At 42.7% G+C, this 26,137-nt stretch overlaps 1 protein-coding gene across 1 annotated transcript in view; it reads right to left on the bottom strand.

The window, feature by feature from the left end:
- Positions 1–26,137, bottom strand: part of thsd7aa (thrombospondin, type I, domain containing 7Aa) — a gene marked incomplete at both ends in the record, with an annotated part of 202,579 nt that overhangs the window by 28,564 nt on the left and 147,878 nt on the right. Inside the window, 10 exons of the mRNA XM_083925993.1 lie at positions 9,860–9,977; positions 10,067–10,182; positions 10,326–10,467; positions 11,598–11,751; positions 13,653–13,786; positions 14,338–14,516; positions 17,705–17,971; positions 18,956–19,150; positions 23,211–23,314; positions 24,950–25,082. Of these exons, the coding sequence (XP_083782119.1) occupies positions 9,860–9,977; positions 10,067–10,182; positions 10,326–10,467; positions 11,598–11,751; positions 13,653–13,786; positions 14,338–14,516; positions 17,705–17,971; positions 18,956–19,150; positions 23,211–23,314; positions 24,950–25,082 (1,542 nt within the window). The remainder of the gene's footprint in view (positions 1–9,859; positions 9,978–10,066; positions 10,183–10,325; positions 10,468–11,597; positions 11,752–13,652; positions 13,787–14,337; positions 14,517–17,704; positions 17,972–18,955; positions 19,151–23,210; positions 23,315–24,949; positions 25,083–26,137) is intronic.

Genomic DNA, 26,137 nt, shown 5'->3' with positions numbered 1-26,137 from the left:
CGCGTTCCTCGCTTTACTCGCATTACCCGCAATGCGATAGATGTGAAAATTCATCTATATTCGCATACAATGCATCCAAGGTACAAGTTGAAAATATTGAACTTTTCAGCTGATTCGCGTGACACTATGGCGCGTAAGCCAATCAACATTGAGATTGCGGTAAGCGTCATAATATCCGGCATCAGCAGGGGATCACCACAGCCGCCATTTTTGCATTGTGCTTGACTACATCATGGAAACAGGACTGTTCCTACGGGTATAATGTAACGGATATAACTCACACACACTTCATCTGAGAACTAATTTCTGTTCTTTTAAAAGCCTTCAGATCCCTATTAGCGCTAGCATCACTTCCCATTTTATCACAACAGAGTAGACTGACCTGGGGGTTAGCTTCAGTTAGCCACCCACCTTGGCTGCTACCTGCGATTGAAGCGATAAAGTGATGATCAAAAACGTGACAAATGTGATGCGACAGTGCTAACCACCACACCGCCGTGCCTCCCTCAATGCAACAAGCTTACCTTAAAGTACTTGTATGTGCTGCTTAAAGTCAAATCTGTTCTTGTGAGAATTTCCTGCATGAGGCCCATTGTTTCAGTCACAGAGGGGGCTGGAAGCTCCCTCTCTTCGTGCACATTGGTCGGTTTGTTGGCAGCTGGTGGGACCTGCTGCTTGGGAAACACCACCCAGGGAACTATCACTGATAGTGTTCCACATTAAGTGGAGTGTTACAGGACTTAGCAATAACAACACTGGAGATAATATCAATTAATCCTGCATGTATTTCAAGAATGGATGTTAATGATTTTTCTGAAAAGGCCTTGAGCTCTGACTCTTGTACATGTATTGTTTACATTCAAAAGAATACTGTAAAAAAACACTTTCAGTATAAATGGCAGAATGCTTTATATTTTCTTTTACATGTACGGCACTCAATGAATTTTGGGACCTTCTTTTCTATTTTCTTAAGTAAGATGTAGTATTTATTTTAGGTGGCACAAAGGACAAAAACCACATGCCTCCCTTTGAGACAGCAACTAATTAAGAGTTTTCTCACATCCCTCCCCTGGGGCACTTTGTTAAAACGCAGAGTGAATTTGGTAAAGGGCACTTCTACCATCCTCCCTACTTGTATGTCCCCAGCCTTAGATAGTCCCTTGTTTAATTTGAACACAACAAAGGAATCTGAACATTCAAAAGTTGCTATAAGCCGTATGATGAAGCCCCAAAATTGCACCATATTGAGCTAAAATAAAAGTTTAAAGCTGTAAAAAAAATGGTTAAATTTAGCACCAAATATATGTAACAAATGGTATCAACCCAAAAACTGCTGCAACAACTTAAGAGACATAATAGAGCTGAGAATGGGAATCATACCGTACACACTCTATACTTTCAACCTTTGAACAAAACACAATGTTTATTACAGAGTTATGACTACAAGAACTTGACAGTGCTGAGCTGCATCTCAAATTAATCTTCAGGTTCCAGCTTTTGACGAAAGCAGCATAACCAACAGTTACAAACTCCACCGGTAAACCAACCGCTGTCAGCAGTGTCACTAACATGGCGGTGTATTGAAATAGGGAATGTCGCCACAGACACACACGTTGGAATACTTGGCAAAGAGACAAGTAGAAGTGCTTTCATTAGTGTGTCATGTGATCAATCACCATTGTTTTAACTCCCTGATAGATAATAAATATTTCAGACGCTCTAAACTAAACTTTCCTTTAATCTCGTCCATTGCGCCTGGTCTGAACGTGGCTTTACAAATCCTGAAGTGAATCTGGGGCCCAGAATTCTACTCAAAGTTCACCATCTATGTGTGCTTCTTCGTTCACTGGTTGCTTTGCAGAAGATGCAGAAGCACCTTATGTCGACAGAAATTACTCTCATGCTTCAATGGTCTCCCCGCGGGCTGCCATGGCATTGTTTGGGGTTGAGCAATGGTTGGCAGTGAGGCCTGCTGGGTATAAAAAAGGCCTGTGCCAGCTGTCATTATCAGTGTTTGGCTTGAGAACACACAATGTTATGATTATCTATGCACACAGGTTGAACACATCCAGGAAAATAGGTGTGTTTTTACACCGCCTGATTGATAACAGCACCTTGCCGCTTCCAGGTATGATCATTTGCTTGAAATCACAAATCCACCTCATTGCTATTCCAGGAACAGAAATGAACTCTTCCAGGAAAGTACTGTATGTCCTCGCAGCCAGCCAGGAGATAAAAGGAAACACGGGAAGGAAAGCGACGAAGCCCTCTATTTCTTCGGCCTACCTGCTGTTTCTCCATACAATGAAAAAAAATACCTCTCGCCTGGGGACAGATTAAAGTTACCACAGTAGCTAAAGCCTGTATTGGTTTCATATCTACTATTTGCTCTTGTTGCTTCTGGCAGCTGCTCTTCTCAAGGACTCGTGGAGAGCAAAATGCTCCCTGAGCCCCAGAGCACACACTCATAATGGACCGCCAATCAATTGCCTGATCCTATGGAATTACATGCAGGGCATTATTATCCCTTACTCAGTTGGTTTAGGGTAATAACCCCATTGTTTCTCACATCATAAAGTGTTTTCGGTTTCCACCATTACCGTAGGAGAGGCCGACAGCTGAGAGCTGGTTACTACAGCAGTGATGGATCACTCGCAGCTATGAAAGCACTATGCCAGCAAAGCTGTGTGAAGAGACTGCTATGTTGGAATTTCATTGAAATGTAACCAAATAATATAAATCACTACATTAATCTACATTAAAAATTGTGTTATTTAACTGATAATTTCCTGTTTTCATCCTGTGTCCCTACGGCAAAGTTTATTCATCTCTTGATGCTGAATATACCAACATATGTCGTCCAGTGGTGGGTGCCACTAATGACCAGTTTGTGTGACGCCCTTGTTGTGTTCTTAAGTCCCTAATGTATCAGTAGGCAAGTAAATAAGTAGACAATATTTGTCAATTGGGCTAAAGTTTTTGGTCCGATCGTTCCACATTTCTTACTGCACTTAATGTCACGAACAAAAAGTAAAAGAAAACAGACAGAGGGAATGAGTAACTGTGCTGGAGCTTGTTGCAGGAAACAATCAGCTGTTTTACAAAATCTCTGGGCAGTAAAGTGTTCATAGTTTGTTTTGTTTTTTTACCCTCATGGCTTTTTAAAACTTTCTTGTAACTAACCCTGTTCAAAATGAATGGGAGACTGCCTGATCTAGTCTGAATACCCACTTCCTCCCATATTAAACTAAAATGTCAAGATCTGGTTCTGTCAGTACCCTCCTCTCTTCCGTTATGTGTGAGTTTGTCTCCCCCTGTCTGTGTTTCCCTGCATGTTTCTCTCCCTCGTCTCTGTGTAGGTTCGGTAGGCGTTACCCCCAAGCTGCAGCCTGTTATGCTGATTACCCCACCTCCTTAAATACCTGAAGCTGACAGGCATGCAGCGCCGGACCGTCGTTGACCCTGTATTGGTAAAACTCTTCCCCCCGGACTGACATCCCCTTTCTCATTGTGGTTTTCACGCTCCCCGTAGTAAGTTGATTAATCGTGTTTGTTTTCTGTTTTCTCCGTAGTTTCCCGTTTCCCGTCCGTCTCCCTGATCTTCCGTCGGCGTCCTGCTCCTGTTATTCCCGTGTTCGTTTAGTTAGTCTTTGTATTTGTATTCTCTCTGTAGTGTTTTTGCGTTTGTCCGTTTATTATATTAAACGTTTATTTTGTAACTTTACTTTTTGTCTGTGTCTGCATTGGGTCCACCTTTTGTGTTATACCTGTACCGTTCATGACAGAGCGGTCCGGCCATAACATGGACCCCGCGGACATGGAAACCGAACCCCCCGGGTTTTTCCGTGCGTCACGCGGTTTCTTCTCAGGGAGTACTCCTCGGTAAGCACTCACAGACGCTGGAAGGAATCCTGAAGAGTCTCAGTCAGTTGACTGCCTGCGTTGTTCGTCTGGAATCAAGACAGGTGGGACCTCTCCTTGCTGCTCCTGTGAATGTTGAGTCACCCGCTACTATCGTGAGTACTCTCCTCCCTCGTGAGCCCTATGTTACGATGGCTGGATTTATGCCAGGGTTCCACCAGTGTGGCAGATTACTCTGTTGAGTTTTGCACTTTAGCGGCAGAATTAGGGTGGGATGATCGGGCTCTTCAGAGCATTTTCGTTAAGGGGCTTAATGAGAAGGTTAAGGACAGTTTAGTGGGTATATCTGAGACTGCTAATGTTCAGGAGCTCATTAGCCTCGCTATAAAGATTGACCACCGTCTGCGTGAGAGACGCGGCGAGAGACGTTCAGGGTTTCCCGTGAGTCCTGTTCCTCCTATTAGTTTTCGCAAGTAGATCCCTGTGGTACCCGTCAGTAGTCGGTTTCCTTTATCCTCTGCCCCTGACCAGGAGGAATCCCTGCAGCTAGGACGTAGCCATCTGACCCCCGCGGAACGTGAGCGGCGTTTCCGTAACAGGCTATGCATTTATTGTGGGGATCCGAATCACCAGATCTCTAATTGTCGAAAACGGTTAAACTGTCAGACTCACCAGTCACAGGCGGGGTCCTGGTGAGTCGTTTAGTGGTCCCAAATAATCCCCGTCAGCGCATTAATCTGGATGTGGTGTTGTCTTGTGAGGGCAGGGAATATTCCCTTCAGGCTCTCATTGACTCAGGTGGCGACACTAATATCATAGATTGTGATTTTGTTGCCGTAAATGCCATCCCCGTGAGCACGCTGGAGACCCCCTTAATTGATAACAGTCTCAGTGGGAGCGAACTCGCTCAGATCTCCGCTGAAACCTTACCCTTAACTATGTCTCTGGCTGGTAATCACTCTGAATCGATTGCGTTTCATGTTATGCCTTCCAAAACTCCAGTAGTTCTTGGACTTCCCTGGCTTATCACTTACAACCCGGTCATCGATTGGTTAACGGGTCGGATTGTGAGTTGGAGTAGCTTTTGTCATTCTTCCTGTTTACGCTCAGCTCCTCCTAGTGGTCCTCAAGCTCTCAGTCCCACCGTACCTGATCCGCCTGATTTGTCCTCCGTACCTCCTGTGTATCACAATCTCGCCGAGGTCTTCAGTAAGACTAAGGCGCTATCTTTACCTCCTCACCGTCCTTACGACTGCCCCATTGAGCTGTTGCCCGGATAAACTTTTCCCACTAGTCGTCTTTATAATCTGTCCGGTCCCGAACGGGAATCTATGGAGACCTATATAAACGACTCACTCAAGTCAGGGATTATTCGTCCTTCATCTTCTCCACTGGGAGCGGGGTTTTTCTTTGTGGCCAAGAAGGATAAATCCCTGCGTCCCTGCATAGATTACCGGGGACTTAATAACATCACCATAAAGAATAAGTACCCCTTACCGTTGATCAACTCCGCCTTCGAGCCGCTGCATGGCGCAACCGTTTTCTCTAAGCTCGACCTCCGTAATGCATATCACCTTGTGACGGTGAGGGAGGGGGACGAGTGGAAGACAGCTTTCAATACGCCACCTGGACACTTTGAGTACCTGGTCATGCCTTTCGGTTTAACTAATGCCCCGGCTTTATTTCAGGCTCTGGTTAATGACGTTCTTCGGGATATGCTCAACCGCTCCGTGTTTGTGTATTTAGACGATATCCTGATTTTCTCGAAGGACTTGAATGAGCATGGTGGAGCATGGAACATGGTGCATGTTCGTCAGGTTCTTCAGTGTCTCCAGGAGAATCGTTTGTTCGTTAAGGCCGAGAAGTGTGAATTTCATGTGTCGTCGGTAGCCTTTTTGGGGTATATGGACAGGTTAGGGCTGACCCTACAAAGGTCACAGCTGTGACCGAATGGCCCACACCTACCTCTCGTAAACAACTTCAGAGATTTTTGGGTTTTGCTAATTTCTACCGCCGGTTTATTCGTAACTACAGTCAGGTAGTTTCCCCGATGACCAGATTAACCTCTCCCTCTACTCCGTTTGACTGGACCCCTGCCGCCAACAGCGCGTTCTTGACTCTGAAGAAGCTTTTCTCTTCCGCTCCTGTTCTTGTGCAACCAGACACTAGCCTCCAATTCATCGTTGAGGTGGACGCTTCAAAACTAGGAGTGGGGGCGGTCTTGTCCCAGAAGCTGCCGTCGTCCATGGAAACAGCACAGATCCTCGTGGACCACGTATTTCGCCTCCATGGGATACCTGCGGACATTGTCTCCGACCGTGGCCCCCAATTCACCTCCCGGGTCTGGAAGGCTTTCTGCCAGGCCTTAGGGGCCAAGGTCAGTTTATCCTCGGGATTCCACCCCCAGTCTAATGGTCAACTGAGAGAGCCAATCAGGATTTGGATACTGCTCTCCGTTGCATCTGTGCTCGCAACCCTTCTTCGTGGTCTTCGCAGCTTTCCGGGTCGAGTACTCCCACAACTCCTTAACCAGCATCGCTACAGGTATGTCCCCCTTCGAGGCGTCTTTGGGCCACTTACCTCCTCTGTTTCCGACCCAGGAAGCGGAGATAGCCGTGCCATCCGTCCAACACCATCTCCGAAGAGTGCGTCATATTTTGGAGGGAGACCCGTGGGGCGTTACTCCGAACGGCGGAGCAGAACCGGAAGATGGCAGATCGTCATCGCATCCCTGCACCCAACTACAGACCTGGACAAATAGTATGGTTGAACTCTCGAGACATTCGAGTGTCTCCTCTAAGAAGCTTGCCCCTCGGTTCATTGGTCCTTTCGAGATCGAGGCCATCGCAAACCCCAGTTCTGTCCGTCTTAAGCTCCCTGCGTCTCTCAGGATCCACCCAACTTTTCATGTCTCCCAGTTAAAACCAGTAACCACCAGCACGTTGTGCCCGCCTGCCGTAGCCCCACCACCCCCCCGTACCGTTGACGGCCATCCGGCGTACACAGTCAGTGCAATCCTGGACGTGCGACGTTGTGGCCGGGGGTTTCAGTACCTGGTGGACTAGGAGGGCTACGGTCCTGAGGAGAGGAGTTGGATCTCCAGATCTCTCATCCTGGATCCGTCCCTGATCCGGGATTTCTACCGGGCTCACCCTGAGAGGCCCGGTAGGGCGCCTGGAGGCGCTCGTTGAGTGGGGGGGTACTGTCAAGATCTGGTTCTGTCAGTACCCTCCTCTCTTCCGTTTTGTGTGAGTTTGTCTCCCCCTGTCTGTGTTTCCCTGCATGTTTCTCTCCCTCATCTCTGTGTAGGTCCGGTAGGCGTTACCCCCAAATTTCGTCAGTACATTCAGCACGCAAGACTGATCAATCCCGTGAATTATCATGTAATGGCGTCATACCGTTCAAAAGTTATCCCCGCAAACCTATTTTTGAAGCAGGTAAGGAAAATCTTTTGTGCTGTGTTTATTTGTAATAAACATAATAATATTACTATATAACAGATTAATTAGTACTTAAACATGTTTAAAGGCAAGAAAGGTTTAAATGTCAGGTTTAAATGCTGTCGGGATGATTGAAAAACTTGTTTCAATCGTCCCAACAGCACAACCATGTGTAATCGTGGTCACAATGCGTGCTCAATACCTGCATAAATCACAGAATTAATAAATAAATTATTTTAAAAATTGTTTTGCAATGAATGACAACTGATTTGAGTACCATATTTTTAATGAACGAAACATGTTTATGACATGTAACAACAGATTAATCACCAAAGAGAGAATAAAAAATGCCAAAAAATGACAGCATGTCCAACTGTGGATCACTAAACATGAATTGGAAGGGAAATAAGTCAATTAAATTAAAATGTTGTCGTCCAACTGGTATAAAAGAATAAAAGTGAGTTTTAATCGAAATGTGCATCTTGACAAAAATCATTTTTCAACCTATTTATATTCTGAGAAATTATGTGAAATTTTAGCAATAACGAGTTCACTAGCATGTTGTCTGGTATATTGCATAAAAACAAGAGTAAGTGGTTCAGTACATTATGCTGTTTCAAGTTCAAGTTAAAAAACAGCATGATCATCCGACATATGTATTAAATTACACTTGTAACTAAGAGAATACACATGTGAATAGTTAGTCACATGATAACATTATTTGTATACATAATGTTATCTTTAAAAATAGACGTTTAACTGAAAAGTTTTTCAATCGATCTGGCTCTCCCCCTTTGTGTTATTTCCAGGGCACACCTCTGCTTTGAAACCTCTGTGAAGCACACAGAAATAATAATTTCATAGCAACTGGACTACATCTGCTGATGGAGATGGTGTGACTGAACATTACAGAGCAGCTACTAAATGGACCTTGTGGTCACGTTGATTTCTCTACTAAAGTATTTCATTTCTGAAACCCAAATAGCAGCCAGAAACTCGATCCTGCTCATGTCTTAAAAACTGGTCAAGTGTTACTGCAGTATGGGGACATCTTAAAGGGAAAGTTCTGGTTGTTTGAAGGGTGGTTGTATAAGGTACCTCAGTTTAGAGAAGCAGACAGGAGTACTGACACAGAACATAAGAAATGCACTGCTGTGGATAAGACAGCAACTAAACATTATTTCAGTTTAAGATGACACACTACAGGCAACAACACTGTCTTTTCATGCACTAGTCAATTAAGAGGTCCTGAACATGTCTTTTTCAGACTACTGGACGGAAAAAATATATACCTTAAGGTGTTTATTTGACTGAATCACCAGAACTTAGCATTAGATAATGCCTCATTTGCATATTTAAACGGAACATTTCAGAAAACTTGTAAAACAAAAAAAGTGTCTGAATGTAAGTAATCAGCTGGGGAGGTTTCATGGTTAAACCTTGTACAAGTGATTGTGACTAATTTACACATTTTATTCCTAAAAACATGTTGAAAATGGATTTGTTATTATTGTTGAAAGTATTTTCTGGTTGATGGAGTGATAAAAAGAGATATCTGTAAACTTTTGACTAATATGTCAACAAAATGAAACAAGGATCTATCCAATTTTCACATCTGTTCTAGACATGTATGCTAATTAGCACATATGTCATAAGATAATGCCTAATTTGCATATTTAGACATAACATTTCAGTCAACCAGTTGATTACTTCAGAAAATGACTTTGCAGTCATCAACAGGGAAACGTTCATGACGATATATATTAGCTAAAAATATGCCCTATTCACCTAATCCAGTGTAAAATCATCACAGCGTCTTTATTCGGCAAATACACTCATCAAATAAGCTATCATAGCTAGAGTCACAAACAGTCGTAAATCGAAGCAGCAACAACGTAGTTAGTGAACCCAGAGTTTATTAAAAGAGTGTTTAAAAGACTTACCTACTGGCCCCTGTACCAGCTCCTCTTATAGTAAAGTCCATTCAAGTGGATTACCAAAGTCAATCCAAAAGGAAGGAGCCCATTGGCGCTTTGTTTTCTGTGTAGGGACTCTTCTCATGCTACCGCAGAGGTTTGGTCTTATCATGAGCAGTATTAGTGGTTAAAAAAGACGTTTTAATGCCTTCTTCATACTGCTCCGAGCTAATCAGTGTTTGCCACATCCGGCCATTAGCGACCCCCCGGAATGTCTCTGTTAATAGTTGTTACATGAAAGAAATAGTCTTGATGACTAATTTGATGAGTGTATTTACCAAAAAAGACCATGGGATGATTTTACGCCAGAGTTACACTTTAAGTGTACATATACTGTATACAGAATATTTTCTCGGCTTTACTGTGCCACCAGACAGCTTTTTCTGAGAGGGAACTGAAGCGTCTTTAGACATCTCGTGAAACACATGATCAGATAACTCTATGGTTGCTCCCATTGTATTTTCACCTTAATTAAATCAAACCAGAGTTTTCAGGCGAAACAATGCCATTATTTGTTTTGGAACATCTCAGTAGTATGATCCATACTAGGTTACTTTGGTACACACAACTACACACACATACCTGCCAGCCCACAGGTGTGGGTGCACTCAGACCACGGTGACCAATCAGACAGCTGGCAGTTGACAGGACATTCCACAACACAGGAAGCATTCATCTGCCACTTCTTCTCCAGGCCCAGCTGCAGGAGAGAAACGGGTATATTTACTCTCTATTTTCTTTTTGTCAACAACAAACAAACAAACAGGAAACAAATGCTACACAACCCACCTCTTTACAGAACTTGAGGTCTATGGATTTGCTGTCGCTACGCACACAGTCCAACATGCGGGTTTTGATGCCGTTTCCGCACACTGCTCTGTCACTGAGCTGACATGTGCTCCAATCTGTAGGAAGACGTCTCATCAGTAAAAAAAAAACACTCAAAAGTATTCAATGCGATCCAGCTCAAGAGCATGATTTTACATTGTCCTTTAAATTCTGCTGCCTCTGATAATTGCATATAGTTGACGCTGTAAATGGTTCTCACCGGTGATGTTGTAGGAGTAGTGAAAGCAGTTGCTGTTGAGTTTGCAGAGCTCAGTCTCTTTTGTCGGAGGACACTGCTTCTCCTCTCCAGGCTGGCGGAGCAGGTAAGCACTCCTCTCTCGAGTACTGTTCCCACCGCATGGCTAAGGAGCGGGAGAAAGGATCAGGACTTATGCAGCCATTCTGTTACAGCTGATGCATGTGTTGAGCAAAACACTTTTGTTATCTCCTTCTCTCCAGTGAAATGAAACACCTTTCATATAATTTCCCTTACTAAATTATTTTTAGGATAGCATGTTTTTTTCTGCCATTCGGCTTTTAATGCTCATGCTGTAGTTTGAGGAATTTCATGAAAAGAGCAATGAATGCACGCTATAAATCACAAAACAGATCTAACACCAAGTATGTTTTACTTTAACTGGTGCATCCATGCCACAGACATGGACACATTTCTATACCAGCCTGAATTTTGACAAGTTACGAAAGGTAACGGTTAAGTTTAGACGACAAAAGGTGGCGGTTAAGTTTAGACAACAAAAAATGGTGATGATTTGTTGGGACACGAAGACCAGTCCCCCAGGTCAAAGTCTTGTGTTTTGGGACCCATTCACCACCCCGACTCTCCTCATGCAGAAATTTTGACGCTCTTCTAAGTCACATGATTTCTTTCTTTGCTCTGGGCGTAATTTCTACAGTAATAAATATGTGGATTGCATACACATTAGAGTGTATTTCTTTTCATAGGTTCAAGTACTGTACTAACAGTGAATGAGGACAGCCTGAAGAATCTAGTAGTGACAGTCCATAGCTCTCTGGGATAGCATGTATTGTTTAAATAAGCATTATGAGGATGGTCTAGTGGTTTAGCTGATTTGGAAATTAATATTTACTTAAATAATATTAATACTTAATATTTACCTCATATACAGAGGCTAAAAGTCCTCACCACAGTGGCCCAGGGTTCTATTCTTACCTGTGGCCCTTTGCTGTATGTAGCCCCCTCTCTCTCCCTCATTTCCTATCAAACCTCCAGCTGTACCCTCCAAGTAAAGGCATAAAAATGCCATAATAATAATACAAAATAAATATAAATGTTTTATGTATTATACTTTTTGAATTTACTGACATCATCTTTCCTGACATCTCTAACCTGTCCACTATTAACCCGAGGCATGATTGCCTGAAAAGTACGGGTAACATTCCCAGTGTGGAGACTGTTCAGTTTATATGTGACCAAAAAGCACTGACAGAGGAAGTAATATGTCATTAATACCAGTGGACATGGGCTCCACACTCCCCAGTCTGATAAAACGCAGTCCTCGGGGCAGGGCAGTCGGCTGTTACGGGCCCCCATAGGCATCTCCTCCGGATCACACAGGTAGTCCTCCACCTGCTCAGAGGGCCCATCTATAGTGTTCAGCATACATCTGGACACAAAGGGATTCAGGTAAGAGTTAGTGTAAGCCTATTGATCAGTAGGACTAGTTACATCTGCCATTTCTGGATGTACCTATATCCTGGAGAAGAGGGAATGATTGTTAATGTTGAGGTGCTATTGTGGAGTTGATAGAGTAAGATTTGTTTCTAAGAGCTCCTTTTCATTTTGTTTTAAGTGTTTCAATTTACTGTCTGTTACTTTGCCCTCTTATCTTAACCTGGTTATCCATCTCTATTTGAACCTAAACCTGCATGAAAAGCACAGCAAATGCAGAAATCCAACACTTATACGTAAATGAAAAGCTAATAACCATCATGGTGTCATGAATATTCCCTTGACTTCAAGTGGATTTGTCATGGCAACAAGGATGTTACTACGTGTGAAGATAGGCTAGGGTGAGTCACCTTACCGGTACCAAACACAGCCTCTGTGACCAAAGGAGATCAGTTTTACAATAGGGTACACCGTAGAGGTGGTTTTCTTGCCAGGTTTGGCTCCTGGCTCCTCCACGGTTCAGTCTGCTAATAGGACCACTAGCTGTACGGCTAACAAAGCTAACCAGCTAATGGGGTCATCCCTATGTTTCCCGGGTCCTATGTTCCTTTGTTTATTTTATTAGGGTTAGAGGTTACAGTCAGAATCAGGCTTAGAGGGTAGTGTTAGGGTCTACATAGGCCTATTTCAACTGAAAAAAAACAAAAAAAAACGGGGAAAATAGGAACCTTTTTTTAAAATAGGGTTCCTCGGTCACAAACAAAGCGGGAAACATAGGACCTTTCTTGGGCAAAGCGGAGAACATCTGACCTTTTTTTAAAAAAGAGTCCGATGTTTTCTGGTCTGTGAATCACTTCGGTGCTATATTCTCTGTCCCCTGTTTAAAAATGTTAAAACATAAAGCTTAATATGTTCTTTAAGTTTGATAATTAGCCCTGCTGTGACATATTGTTGACAGGTTAGGATGTCTAAGTTAATGTCAGGTTGTCAAAACACAGCCATCTTAAATTTCACATTAAATGTGTCATAATTTACCCAGTGAAACTTAGTGACAACAGTCATAAATATAATGACTCCTTTATATTCATGACAGGTCTGATGTCAGTTTTATGCACACCCCTCCAAAAAAACTCCTACTGAAGTTTGGCTGTCCTCCATCATCAATTTGACGCTTGGATATTTGAGAACCCAAAGTTCTCACAGTTAAAGCTATTCTTACCTTTCTGGCACATTGCACAGCACTTTGAAAAGAAATGTACATGAACAGCTCCGCCTCCCTGACGCTCCCTCCTCCCCAGACACGTGCGCTGAGAAAGTGAGCAGCAAAAGTAAAACGGCTGGGTTGTTTAAACTACCGCTGGTGTTTGCACTGACACTAACGCTTATCTTACTTGCACAAATAACATAGTATTACAGAACTATAGTAACTGATAACTAAAACTCTGCGACCATCTCATCTCTTTTTAGCTCCGGATGAAGCTGCATTAACCTCCACCATCGCTGGAAAGCAGAGTCGATGTTGACTCTGGTCTTGCCTCTTGATGCGTCAGTTCCTCGCTGTTCCTTGCTGTAGTAGTCAACTGGAAGGTGACGATGACAGGCTGGAAGCCCGACAAATCAATGTACTGGGGCCGAATAAAATGATTGGTCAGATTTTTATCTGATATATATGAGAATTGAATATTGATGAGTTTCAACACCTGTGTGGCCATATGCTTACAAAAGAAAAGTGTAAAAATCCCAGAAAGGTAAGAATTGCTTTAGTGACTGAAATTAGTTACTGAATAGGAACATGAGCCGTGACTGGATAAAGTCCACGACAACACAAATACAGACGAGAAAACTGATTGAGAAAGGCCTATTGTCTGACTGAGTGAACATGGTTTGACATCTTACCTGACTTTCCTGGTCTGAACACCCTCACCACAGTTATCCTTCGGATCCACATTGCTGACCTTCCACACACTCCAGGGCTCTGCCATCCAGACATACTGACCACAGTCACTGAGGCACGGAACCACCTCATACACCTGACACACACAAACATCACCGTTACCTGTCTGATTCTCTACAGGAATGTGTCGTTCAGAATCAAACAAAATACACTATCGATACACTGAATTTTATACGTGTCCTTAAACCCTAAAACTGATCTGCAGTTATCAAAGAGAATATATACTGAGATTAACAATGGTTCATTAGAATAAAATACAGTCTAAATTAGACATAATATAAATATAACATTGGACCTTCCTATACAAAAATGACTAAACACAAGAAAGAAAATATTTTGGAAGTCTAAGAAAAATCCTTACAAAAAGGATAAAAAAAAAAAAATGAATTAACAGAAACCAATGGAAGAAGCAGCAGTGTACTCACCTGAGCCTGTAAATGGATTCATCCATTCATCAAAGAAGAGAAAGGAAGAGCAGAAAACAAATTGTTGTGATTATTGTACTCAGGAACAGAAATCTACCATTCAAGCAACAGTAAAAGTAAACTTCATCTCATTTGGCATTATAAAGAATGAGAACCATCCAACATCACTCACACAAGTGTCCCATTGTGATATTTCTCTCACCTGGTTGACATGATCCAGTTTAGGACACGGTCTTCCACCATTGTAGGGCTTTTCTCTGAGCCACTTGGAGCGAACTTTAACCCCACTTCCACAGGACTTACTGCAGCGGGACCAGTTTGACCACTCACTGAGTTTGCAGTCAGATGGACAGGGGATGATGCAAGCCTCCTCTATGTAACCTGTCACCAGTCACAGAAAAACAAACTTACAATTAATACACATACAACACCATGAGGTGAGACCAACCAGCCTGGATGCCAATCAGAATCTTCCCTCAGATAATTACCATGTTACGAACACAACACTCTCCAACAAGCTCAAGAAATATCTGCGTCCACACGAAACCAGTGAAACCAACTAAAGCGCTGTAGTACACATTGCAGGCCTGGATGTCGAGCTGTAACTGCCACAGAAATACACCAACAACAGAGAAGAAGAGACGGGGAGAGAGAGTTTCTCTCCAAATCTGGAGACTTCCCAAATCCTCCTCCATCCTAGAGAGAAATGTGTCACTGTTTCTGGTGTTAGTGGAGACTTTTGTGTTGTTTTGGACTCTGATGCACCAATCACTCTGCAGTTAGTGCCCTCAACAAGCAGAGGGTGTTGCTGTGAGCCCCGTCCCAAAGCACTCACAGGCGGCACTTTCTCACACCCTCTTAGCAACGTTATTCATAAAAAGAGTCCAGTTCAGTAAACAGTCTATGGGTCCGTCTCTCGGGGTTAGAGGTCGGAGGTGGGGTGATGACGCCATCGTTTCACAAAGTATGAGGTTTCGCTGTCCAGATAACAACGCCATGGGGCGTGGGCATTTTCAAATCTACCCACAATAGGACCGGGTTTCAAAAGAAACCATTTTGCTCCGATAACGCCGGCTATGTGTGGATGGTCGGCCAAAAAGATAATAAAGTTGTACGGTGACAGCACTGACTATAACGATAACTATCACAATAGTGATGTGAGCATCCACACTGATAATGAATGATAACGCTCTGTAAACAGCAAGCACACGCTGCACGCTCCAGCTGTGTCAGAGCCCCACATGTCCCTCATCTTCTGCATTATTATGTTTCCTAAATGCATCAGTTACCTTACATTACAGAGGTAGATAACACATTTATAAAGCACTTGATTAAGCTTTTATTTGTTTTTATTTTTATTAATAAGAATGTGAATAAGAAAAATAGTAAGAAAACAGTTAAAATGTAGTCGCACTCTGTTTATTTCTTTAACTAGCTTACACTTTATTATTAGTATATAGAGTTTGAAGACTTTATTATACTTTTTTATTAGTATGTAGAGTTTGAATGTGTAAATTCAGATGGAGGTGCTACTCTAGTGCTGACAACATTCACCAATAAATGATCTTCTGATTAGAAATAAACCTCCTGAGTGAACTGTCCGTAGCTGAATAGGGCAGGCCTCCGCTACTATATTTTAACGTCAGCCATTAGGGTATTACTTGCAGAGCCTAATATTTCCTGAGATTGTACATGGTGTAAAGAGTTTGGGGACCACTGTACAAACATAATAAAAGTGACTCTGAGTCCAGTAAGGTTCTACAGTTGCAGCCAGTTACCATCAAGCAGCCCCATACTAGGAGGGAAGATCTGACTCAGAAGAAAGGATTCTCAATGAGCAAACACAGACATTTTTCGTTCCCCCTAGTGCTCTGATGTGTTCTCTCTTTTCCCAGGGTTAAGATGCAGAATACGACAGCACTGTGATTTGTAATTCCCTTTTCTGCCTGTTTTGGAATATACTATGGAATGCTAATACAGCTCACACAAAGTGGGCTGACAGATTTGGGCTGCTGACTGCGAATCCATCCCCATGTTCCCCTGGTTGGTTCTTGAATTTACACTGGAATTCTAAGAAAAGGAGGCACTGATAACTGGACCTGAGCTGGGTCAAATGAAATCTAAGAGGTCCACTGGTCCCAAATATATGGAGAGATATATGGAGAGAATTGTTCATTGACTTATTAAAGGTTGTTCTCTTCTGCATGAGGCCTTTAGTATGACTAAAAATAAGATTACTATGGAGACAACACTTACTGGTATTATTCAGTCGGTCACATTTCAGGGTCAATATTTTATGATACATTTAATTCAACAATATGCTGTTTGTCAGTGCCTTCCACAACAAGCTGTCATCTCTATTATTAAGGGAGATCAAGGGGGAATTTTGGTATCTTTTTTAACCTGTATTTCTGTGTAAGTGACTAATGGCAACAACCGCTTTTAGAAGTGTTCCAGTAATGAGCATGACTGCTGCAGCCTGGCTGCTGTGAATTAGCTGCAATGTAATCAAACATGAGTACCGACAGTATATATACAAGGTTTTGCCACTGACAGGCTCACATTGTTTTTAAAAGTGACTTGCATGGGTGTAAATACTTGCCTTGTGAGACCATCCTGATGTTGTGAGCTCAATTCTATTTTACTCACAGATTAGTCCGGTAACGTGCGGCAGGGAAAGTGTGAAGAAGTTTGCCCAAGCGACCAAAACCATAAGCGTTGGTTTTGAGGTGGATTTAAGTGTGACGAACGAGAAGTGACTGTTCAGTGTAAACAACATTGCAGCTTCCATGGATCAGATAAGTACAGATATCAAGCAAGCCGCTCACTTATTCTTTTTTCTCTGTGATTCTTCTGTTGAATATGGACCAGGCTCCTGAATTTGGGCCTTCAATCCGTAGATTCACGTTGCACAAATGACAAATATCCTTTACAGACATGTTGTTTACTTTCTGAGCTTTGCCCCGATGCTGTTAGCACGGCATACGCTCAACAAGCAGAGGGTGTTGCTGTGAGCCCCGTCCCAAAGCACTCACAGGCGGCACTTTCTCACATCCTCTTAGCAACGTTATTTATAAAAAGCTTATTTTTAAGTTTAGTTATTCAGAGGGGAAAAGGGAGAAATATGTGGTCGGCCCAATTCATTCACATGCAGGTGGCTCAGCGTCCAGTTCAGTAAACAGTCTATGGGTCCGTCTCTCGGGGTTAGAAGTCGGAGGTGGGGTGATGACGCCATTGTTTCACAAAGTATGAGGTTTCGCTGTCCAGATAACAACGCCATGGATCTCCAAAAGAAAGTTCCCAAATGGAATTGCTAAGACAATGATAATCATGTAAATCAATCCATCTGGCGGAGTCATGCTATGTAAATAATGGAAGTCAATAAAAGTCAGGGATAAACTCCCATTTTTGTTAAACCTTGACAAATTTTACATGTGGGTTGTTACAATCATTTATGATAGATAAATAGTATGTATGTATTCACTACTTACCTGGTGCATTCTCTGACATACACACTTTTTTGTTTGAAGAAATAAAGGGTTAGGAGTTATGGTAAGTGCATTACTCACCATGGCTGTTGCAGCGAGAGGTCTCCACTATGCGGTTGTCTTGGTCGTAGCACACCATGGCCTGGTAACGATATCCTTGGCCACACTCCTTAATGTCTCCTTGGACCTTCATGCCCAGTTGACCCTCCATGCGGCCGCCCTCAGGTAGGACACAGTCTGACCAGTTGCCCACAGGCTGGGCGTTGTATTTGTTACATGGGCAGTACTGGGTCTCACTCAGGGGATACATCTGGTGGTTTTTACACTGGTCACGCTTTTTACTCTTCCCTGCAAAAATAAGCAAAAATATTAACTGTCAACCACTTCACAGTTTAGATTATTATTAGATTATTGGTCCTTAAAGTGTAATTAGTGCAAAATCATCCCATGGTCTTTTTTGGCACATACATACATCAAATAAGTCATCGAGACAGTTTTTTCGAGTAAAATATTGTAAAGTAAAAATCCGGTAAAGTCACTAACAGCCGGAACTGGCTAACACTGATTAGCTCGGGGCAGTACGGTGAAGGCATTAAAACGTCTTTTTTAACCACTAATACTGCTCAAAATAACAGCAAACCTCTGCAGCAGCATGAGAAGAGTCCCTACACAGAAAACCAAGCACCAATGGGCTCCTTCCTTTTGGATTGACTTTCGTAATCCACTTGAATGGACTTTACTATGAGAAGAGCTGGTACATGGGCCAATAGTTAAGTATTTCAAAACACTCTTTTAATAAACTCTGGGTTCACTAACTACATTGTTGGTGCTTTGTTTTATGTGTAAGGACACCTATTATGCTACTGCAGAGGTTTGGTGTTATTTTGAGCAGTATTAGTGGATAAAAAAGACGTTTTAATGCCTTCACCGTACTACCCCGAGCTAATCACGTCCGGCTGTTAGGGACGCTCCTGGATTTCTCTGTTAATAGTTGTTACATTAAAATAACTGTCTTGATGGCTTATTTGATGTATGTAAGTGCCAAAAAAAAGACCATGGGATGATTTTAAGCTCAAATTACACTTTAAGCAAGGCATGGAGCCCCTAGCTCTAACACTGAAGCTTCTTAGTTGCTGTCAGTAGGAGCCTACAGGGATTGGAGAGGTCCCTGTGGAACTGTAGGAATTTAGATATAAAAAAGAACAGGGTCGTCTGGAGCCCGTTCAGGCAATTTTACACATATAAAAAGCTCAGCTTATCAACATCCACTAATCTTGCTTTAGAGATGGACATAACCTGGATGTCATCTTGAAATCAAAGTCTGTCACTCACCCACTAGCATCCTCTTGCGGGTCCTGACGCCCACACAATCGGCTGTGCAGGAGGAGAACTTGGACCAGCTGCTGAGTTGACAGTCTTCCTGGCAGGGCAGCTGGCAGAGGTGCGTGAGAGGCGGCATGGAGCTGGCAAACTTAAGACAAGCTTCGACGTCTGCCTGCCCCCCATCCTGCTTCCGGCACGAAACAGCTACGGAGGAAAGGAGCCAATAGAGTTTTATGAGGATGTGTGTCCTTTTGTGGGTGTTGGTGTATTAAATGATGTTCTCCATGTGAGTCATTCATGTGTCTGAGGTAGATTTCTGAGTCTGATGCTCCATACTACTCCAACATACACTGAATCATCAGACAGTTAGCCGCATGCTCTATCTAAACACTGCTCTTATAGTAAAATCTTGTTTGCGGTAAATGTGGCCTGAATACTGAATAAAACATTGTGCATACACAATGCATACATACATTCAGTATGTTAAAAAAGTAAAGCTGTGCTTTTAACACGACTGGACATCTAAATGTAATGGAGTTAATAAGTTGGTGGTGCCACTTACTTACTCTTATTTTTATTGTTTTACTGTGATGTATTAGCTACCAAAGATATTTCTTATTTTCTTTTGTTTACTTGAATGAACTGCCTCACGAGAGGGAGAGGGATCCGTGCAGATTTCACAGAGAGGCCCCTTTTCCCGTCTCAGTCTGCTATCAATGGACTCTTGGTAGGTCAATTTGTGCTACGCTCCACCAAAATACTTTTCTTTTTTATTGGTAAAAATGTGTTTTATTTGCTTTAAATGTGGAGATAACGCCCCGAAAACCCTAACTCATTTTCTGTGATAACGTTGAGTGATTGGAAGTTATGTGTAGCAAGTTGCTGTGTAGTTTACTGTGAAGGTAACTTTGTTAACTTGTTAGCCGTCAGCTTGTGGCTAATCCATGTGGTGTGGCTATATGAATGGCAGCAAACCTAGTGTGTTTTGTTTCATACTGTTTCAGTGTATAGGCTGAGCTACATTGTTAATGAGCTGGCTGTGGAGGCTAACTGTATTGTGTTGATTCACTAGATACATGTAATATTATTTTGGTTTTTACATTTGTCATTTTATTTTGTTCCTATGTTCTCCATCTCAGTCTGCTATCTCTGGACTCGTGTGTACATGGTGAGCTGCATTGTTAATGAGAGCTGGCTGTTGAGGCTAAATGTGTTGTGTTTATTCACAAGTGCCAAAATAAATGTGGGTCCAAGCTGAACAGTGACTGAGAGTGGGTCATCATTAAAGAGTACTACCGCTACATAAACACCATTGACCATTAGTAGCCCATTAATCTTATTAAAAAAATGTTTCACCTCTCAAAAAAAGTACCGATAATTCCGGACTATACCCCGCTACTTTTTTCCACACTTTGAACACTGCGGCTTATACTACAGTGCGGCTTATTCATTTTTTTTCGTGCCACCAAAAACATTTTGCACTCTGGGGGTTGCCGCACGTAATCTGGGCATAAATGAATCAATGGTAAGAATGTGGAGACGCCCGCGTGAAGAACTGAGACAATGCAAAAAGACGAGGAAAGCTTTCAGAGGTAATCATAGCAGATGCCCCGAGCTTGAAAACTTTCTGGAAGACTGGGTTAACACACAGAGAGCAGGCGGACGCGGTGTTTCCACTGTGCAGACCAGACTGAAGGCTAAAGCAATCGCCACCTAGATGAAAATAGAAGATCTTAGAGGTGGGCCATCGTGGTGTTTTAGATTTATGAATCGGAAAGGCCTGTCTCTCAGGGCACACACGACTTTGTGTCAGCAGCTCCCTCCCTTGTGTTTCTTTTTGTCCTTTTGGTGTGCTGGGTGAGTTTGCTTTTTTGTCTGTCTCTGTGTTCTTTTCTCTCCCTCTCCTCTGGTAGCTGCTGAGGGGAGGGCGTGGTTACTGAGGAGACAGCTGTCACACCCGCAGCCAATCGAGGAGAGAGCTGACACACCTGCTGTCTATCACCGGCAAATCACCCCAGCTACATATGCTCAGAGCAGCCTTCCAGTCCCCGCAGGATCATTGTATCAATGCTAGTGAGAAGACGCTAGCCACCTGACAACTTGTGAGCCTATTCTTTAGGGCGTTGCTTATTCTGTTTTTCCTGTGTATGCCACAGACACCAGCCCAGAGCCTGAACCCAGCCTGCCTCGCCAAACGACTCAAACCTCCAGCCTGGACCCTGAGAATCGCCGACCTTCACAGTCACCACCGCAGCACTACCTCAATCCATATCTGTGTTTCGCTCAATAAATTTTCTTGTTTCCACCAATCCCTTGTCTGCATCTGAGTCCCTGGTCCCCGGAACCCTGGCAGGATTGGCTCAGAGAGTAACGCAAGGCGACCAGGGGGCTTTTTTCCGAGAAAAAAAGAATTGGTATGGACAGCATGAGGGCCCATATGAAATATTCAGTGAAAGCTGCCATCAAGAGCACAAACTCACTTCCAGGTGTGATTCCTGGGGGCACCACTAAGTATCTGCAGCCACTGGACATCAGCGTGACCTGGGCATTTAAAGTGGCACTGCGCAAAGAGTGGGAGGCTTGGATGACGTGCAGCGAGAAATCCTTTACCAAAACAGGGCTCATGCAAAGAGCATCTTTAACTCAAGTCTGCCAGTGCATCCGAAATGCGTGGAGCCGTGTCAAAACATCAACCATTTTGTGTTATTTTGAGCATTAGTGGTCAAAAAAGACGTTTTAATGCCTTCACTATACTGCTCCGAGCTAATCAGTGTTAGCCACGTCCGACTGTTAGCGACTCTTCAGGATTTCTCCGTTAATAGTTTAAACATGAAAAAATTGTCTCGATTGCTTATTTGATGTGTGCTAGTGTCGAAATAGACCATTGGATGATTTTAAGCTGGAATTTCACTTTAAGATGCTTATCTGTGTTACTGCTCTCCTTCTCCTTGCTACTATTTTCGATGCATGTATGTGTACTGTAAGTAGCAGTATTATTGCTGTAGTTCAGAAGGTGGGTTTAAATTGAACTAATGTGTTACGTTCCACCACTGCAGTTAGTGGGCCACACACACACCAGCCCACAGATGTCACTGGAGCATACACATTTTAAGAGAGTTGCTCTCTAATGGTTTAAATGTCCAGGGGGGTGTACTGGGGATTATGAGTTCACATGGCTTGACTTGAGTCTTAGCAGTGTGGTTAACACACTGCTGGCTGGTTCGATGGCTAAAGAAAATGGCTATTAAACTGCCCCATAGTAAAGAAAACATGGGCGACAATACTGTATGTCAACAATAAAAACACCAATACCCCTCAGTCTCCTTCCCTTATACTTGCAACATTTACTACACACCCTGACACACACTTGCACGCATTCATGGGAAATACTAGAAGTAAGTTCTGTAAAATGGCTATTGCCTTCCACACGTTGTATGAGTGGATAAATAGTAAGAGCCTCATATTGAATTGTGTCTCTCCAGCTCAGAGTATACTATTACAGCTAATGGTACATAATGACAAGAGCCTCCCAAGATGGAGGAGCAGGATGCTCATCATTGGAATCCAATAATGGTCTCTGTCTCTGAGACTTTAATAGAAGTCTGAGTGTGTGCACTGATAACAAGTCAACTGTCTGCCTCAATTCTCACTGCAGCCACAGGTAATAGTGCTACACTCAGCAAGCCACCTTAAAGGGACAGATCCCCCTAAAATCTAAATGTGTTTTCTTTTACCTGTAGTGTTATTCAACAGTCGAGATAGTTTGAGTGAGTTGAGTCCCGGTAATGGAGATATGGGCCATAGAGATCTCTGGAGTTCCAGAGTTATGTCGTTTCAAAAGCTGTGCTCATATTTTTATAACAGCTCAAAAACTTTATTATATTAGCCACCATATCAGTAAATTTTGAATATTTAGGCTCTTGAATCAGCAATGGTATCAGCCTCAAAAATCTCATATTGACCTACTATTGACCCTACTATACACCAACAGTATCGCTATTATAGAAGAAACCATACTCATGGATGAGAGGCTCGTGGTCGTAACAGCCCGAGATGTAAGCATCAAAGACGTCTTCATCATCTGAGCTGTACCGTCAAGATAGCAATGGTCCCCGATCCCCACTAAAACCCCATACCAGTGGTGTCCAATGCCTTTATGCATAAGCTGTTCTTCCTGCTCAATTTAACTAATGTGTTCATAAAGAGAAGAAGAAAAGGTGTGAATGTTTGTGTAGTCTGTGCACATATGTGTGTCTGTCCTCACCCCGAACCTGTAGGCCTGGCCCACAGGTCTCCTGAGCTCCAGGACTGTCCTGACGTACTGACCATGGAACCAGCTGGCATCGTCGCCACTTGTGGGTTTTCCATCTGCAGAAGAAGAGGTATAAGAATCAAAGGTGTCATGAACTAAGATGCATGGGGTATTGAATGGTTACTAGTTTTATGCCTCAGACAATATGGAATATCAATATCACAAAGAGACACCATACAGGCAGGTGGGAGTGACAATGATAAATTCCACCCTGCAAGATTTAATACTCGTGAATACTATGTTAATGTAGTGCAGACTTGAGTTGACTGCCTGAACTAACTCCCAGGCTTCAATTCCCCAGGATGGCAACAGAAAAAGGTCATATGATCAGGAAATTCAACTGGGTGACTGTGAAGGAACATGGAATCCACCATTTGTCTGGTTTGGTTCGGCTTAGCCCGTCAGCCCAGCTCAGCAGGAAGATGCGTTTCCATTATAACAGGGCTACCTACCTTAGGGTGTGTATTCAGTGGAGTTTCAGGGTTCTGGCTCTATAGTAGCTCTGTGAATTTTGACTGTCTTTGTATTTCAGTAGTTTATATTTTTCTCTAATAAAATGTAGCTGAATTCACAGACATGAATCTTTTCTTGCAGTGTCTGCATTTAGGCAGCTAACGGAGCAGTTGTAAAGCAGTGGATAAACATATGAGATTTCCAATAAATTCTTCACAATAAAATTCCCCTATGATATTGTTATTTAAAAGCTTTTATTTTGAAGAAGCAGAATCAGGAAATGTTGGGTTTTCCTTGGTAGTAAATCAACGCATCTCTGATACGGCTAAATGCAACCATGAAAGTAAAAATAAAACAGACATCTGAAAATACAAACAGGTGAGAAACTAAACTTTAGACCATACAGATTCCGGACAAAGGAACGGACCATCTCAGGTGTGGCTTCACGCACTTAAAGTGGTAATGGGAAAGCAAACCCTACATGGTTTGGCTCAGCGCAGACAAAAGTGCCAATGGAAAAGCCCTACCATTACTTTTGGTAAAAAGCCAGAGGACTACGATCAAGAGTCCACCCTCTAGAGACCATGTTAGCAGGGGAAGGAATTGGAAAATGCTTCATTGATACAACTTGGGAGCCTTTACAAATGATTCCAAGATGTTTACCAACACTGCTATCTAGAATTCAGTTACACAACCTGGTTTGCATTGGGTTTCAGCCTGTTTTGTTTGCAGAAACCTTCAGGCTCAGATCAGGTTCAGGTTTAGTTATGTTCAAATGTCATTTAGAAATGTATTTTCTTCTTATTGAGGGCATACATGTCCTTTGTTGCAAGTATATAATAAATGCCCATAGAAAGAGGTCAGTAATGTGAAATGAATGATGGTATGCTAATTGAGTCAGTGTTGGTTTGGGCTGAAGAGTTTAAAAAAATAAAAAACAACTTGGGTTAGTAATTGATCTTACCAGACCCCTGTAGCCGGCTCCTTATCTCACCCAAATGGAAACCCAAATCAGTGCAGTACTCTTTCAAAGCCTGTGCTTGCATCAATTGTATTTGTATTATTAAATTAAAAAGAACTGCAGACAATGGTGATTGTGTTTACCTTCGTAGTTCTTTTGGCCAATTGAAGGATATCAGAGCCATCACAAATTCACAATAACTCCTACTTTCAACTACAACTGGGAGTTTGTCAGAGTGTAATTTGTGCTGGTGTTTAGTTTAAATAGAACCAGCTACCTGTATCCATGACAGACAGATGGAGCCTCACACTCTCTCTCTTGGGTCACTACTTCAGGACAGTCCTGTCCCCCATTGGCTGGTAACTGGATGATAATACGTTTCCTGTTTTGCTTCTTCTTGGCTTTACCACCTAGGAAAAGACACAAAAAAACATATATGTAAAGTTTAGTACCTAGTTTGAGCTAAGTTAAACTTATAGACTAAAAACTGAGGGTAAATGTGAACTACAAAAAGCTGCAGAGTAAACAATGCTGGAGTGGCATTTTGAGTTCCAGCATGTCCCAGAATTGAAAGGTTACTCAAAAAGGAGGTTACTTCAACATGAGCTGGAGATGGAACTACAAACAATGCTGTTAATAGATGATCCGCTAAGATACACACAGAAACATGCACAAGTTAGACTTTAACCGGATCAGCCAAGCTCATGTTCCATTTGCTCTGGCAGATCAGTCTATCCAAAGATGGAGGACATGTCTCCACTTCCTCCCACTGTACAAAAGTGAAGCCAAAAGATCCTGAATACTGTCATGTTGTTATTTTGCCTCGGAAGTCTGCGCAGTAGTGATTGCACTGTAAAGTCATGTCACTGAAGATGGCCGAAAGCATCACCATCCAGTCTGGAGGTCCAGACTGTGTTTGCACATGGCAGGATGTGCCGGCAGTTCTGATCAAATATGAATCAAGATTCTGTTTCTATTTCTCTCCTCAATTGTTTTCAGAATCACATATTAGTGTACTGTTTAGCTGTAATTTGAGAAAGTTTGTGACCAAAAAGTTCAAAACAGACAACTCGAATGTGTCATTTCATAGATGTGATTGGTTGTAGGTCTATCTAATTGTGTCCAGAGGCCCATTTGCTCTGTACCGTTGATAACTGGCACTCGGCTTCTGGCACTCTGTTATCCTTGTTAACTTTAACTTAACTTACTCTTGTTAGCTCTACTGGAAAGACCCCCTATAGAGGTCACTTGATCACATTTTCTATACTGGAAGAGCAGCATATATGGCACTGCATCTCGTTTTCTCCACTAGAGCGGAACTCTGGAGGGCATTTTATCATGTGTTCCCTACTGGAAGTGCACCATCTAGGGTACATTAGCAAATTTGCTCTACAGGAAGGGCACTATCATATTTTATCAACCATAGGGGCATCCAAAGGACACTTCTGCTGTTTTTTTCTCGAAC

Source organism: Echiichthys vipera, assembly GCF_963691815.1.
Source record: "Echiichthys vipera genome assembly, chromosome: 13".
In the NCBI taxonomy this organism is placed as follows: Eukaryota; Metazoa; Chordata; class Actinopteri; order Perciformes; family Trachinidae; genus Echiichthys; species Echiichthys vipera.
This window is presented reverse-complemented; position numbering and strand designations above follow the sequence as displayed.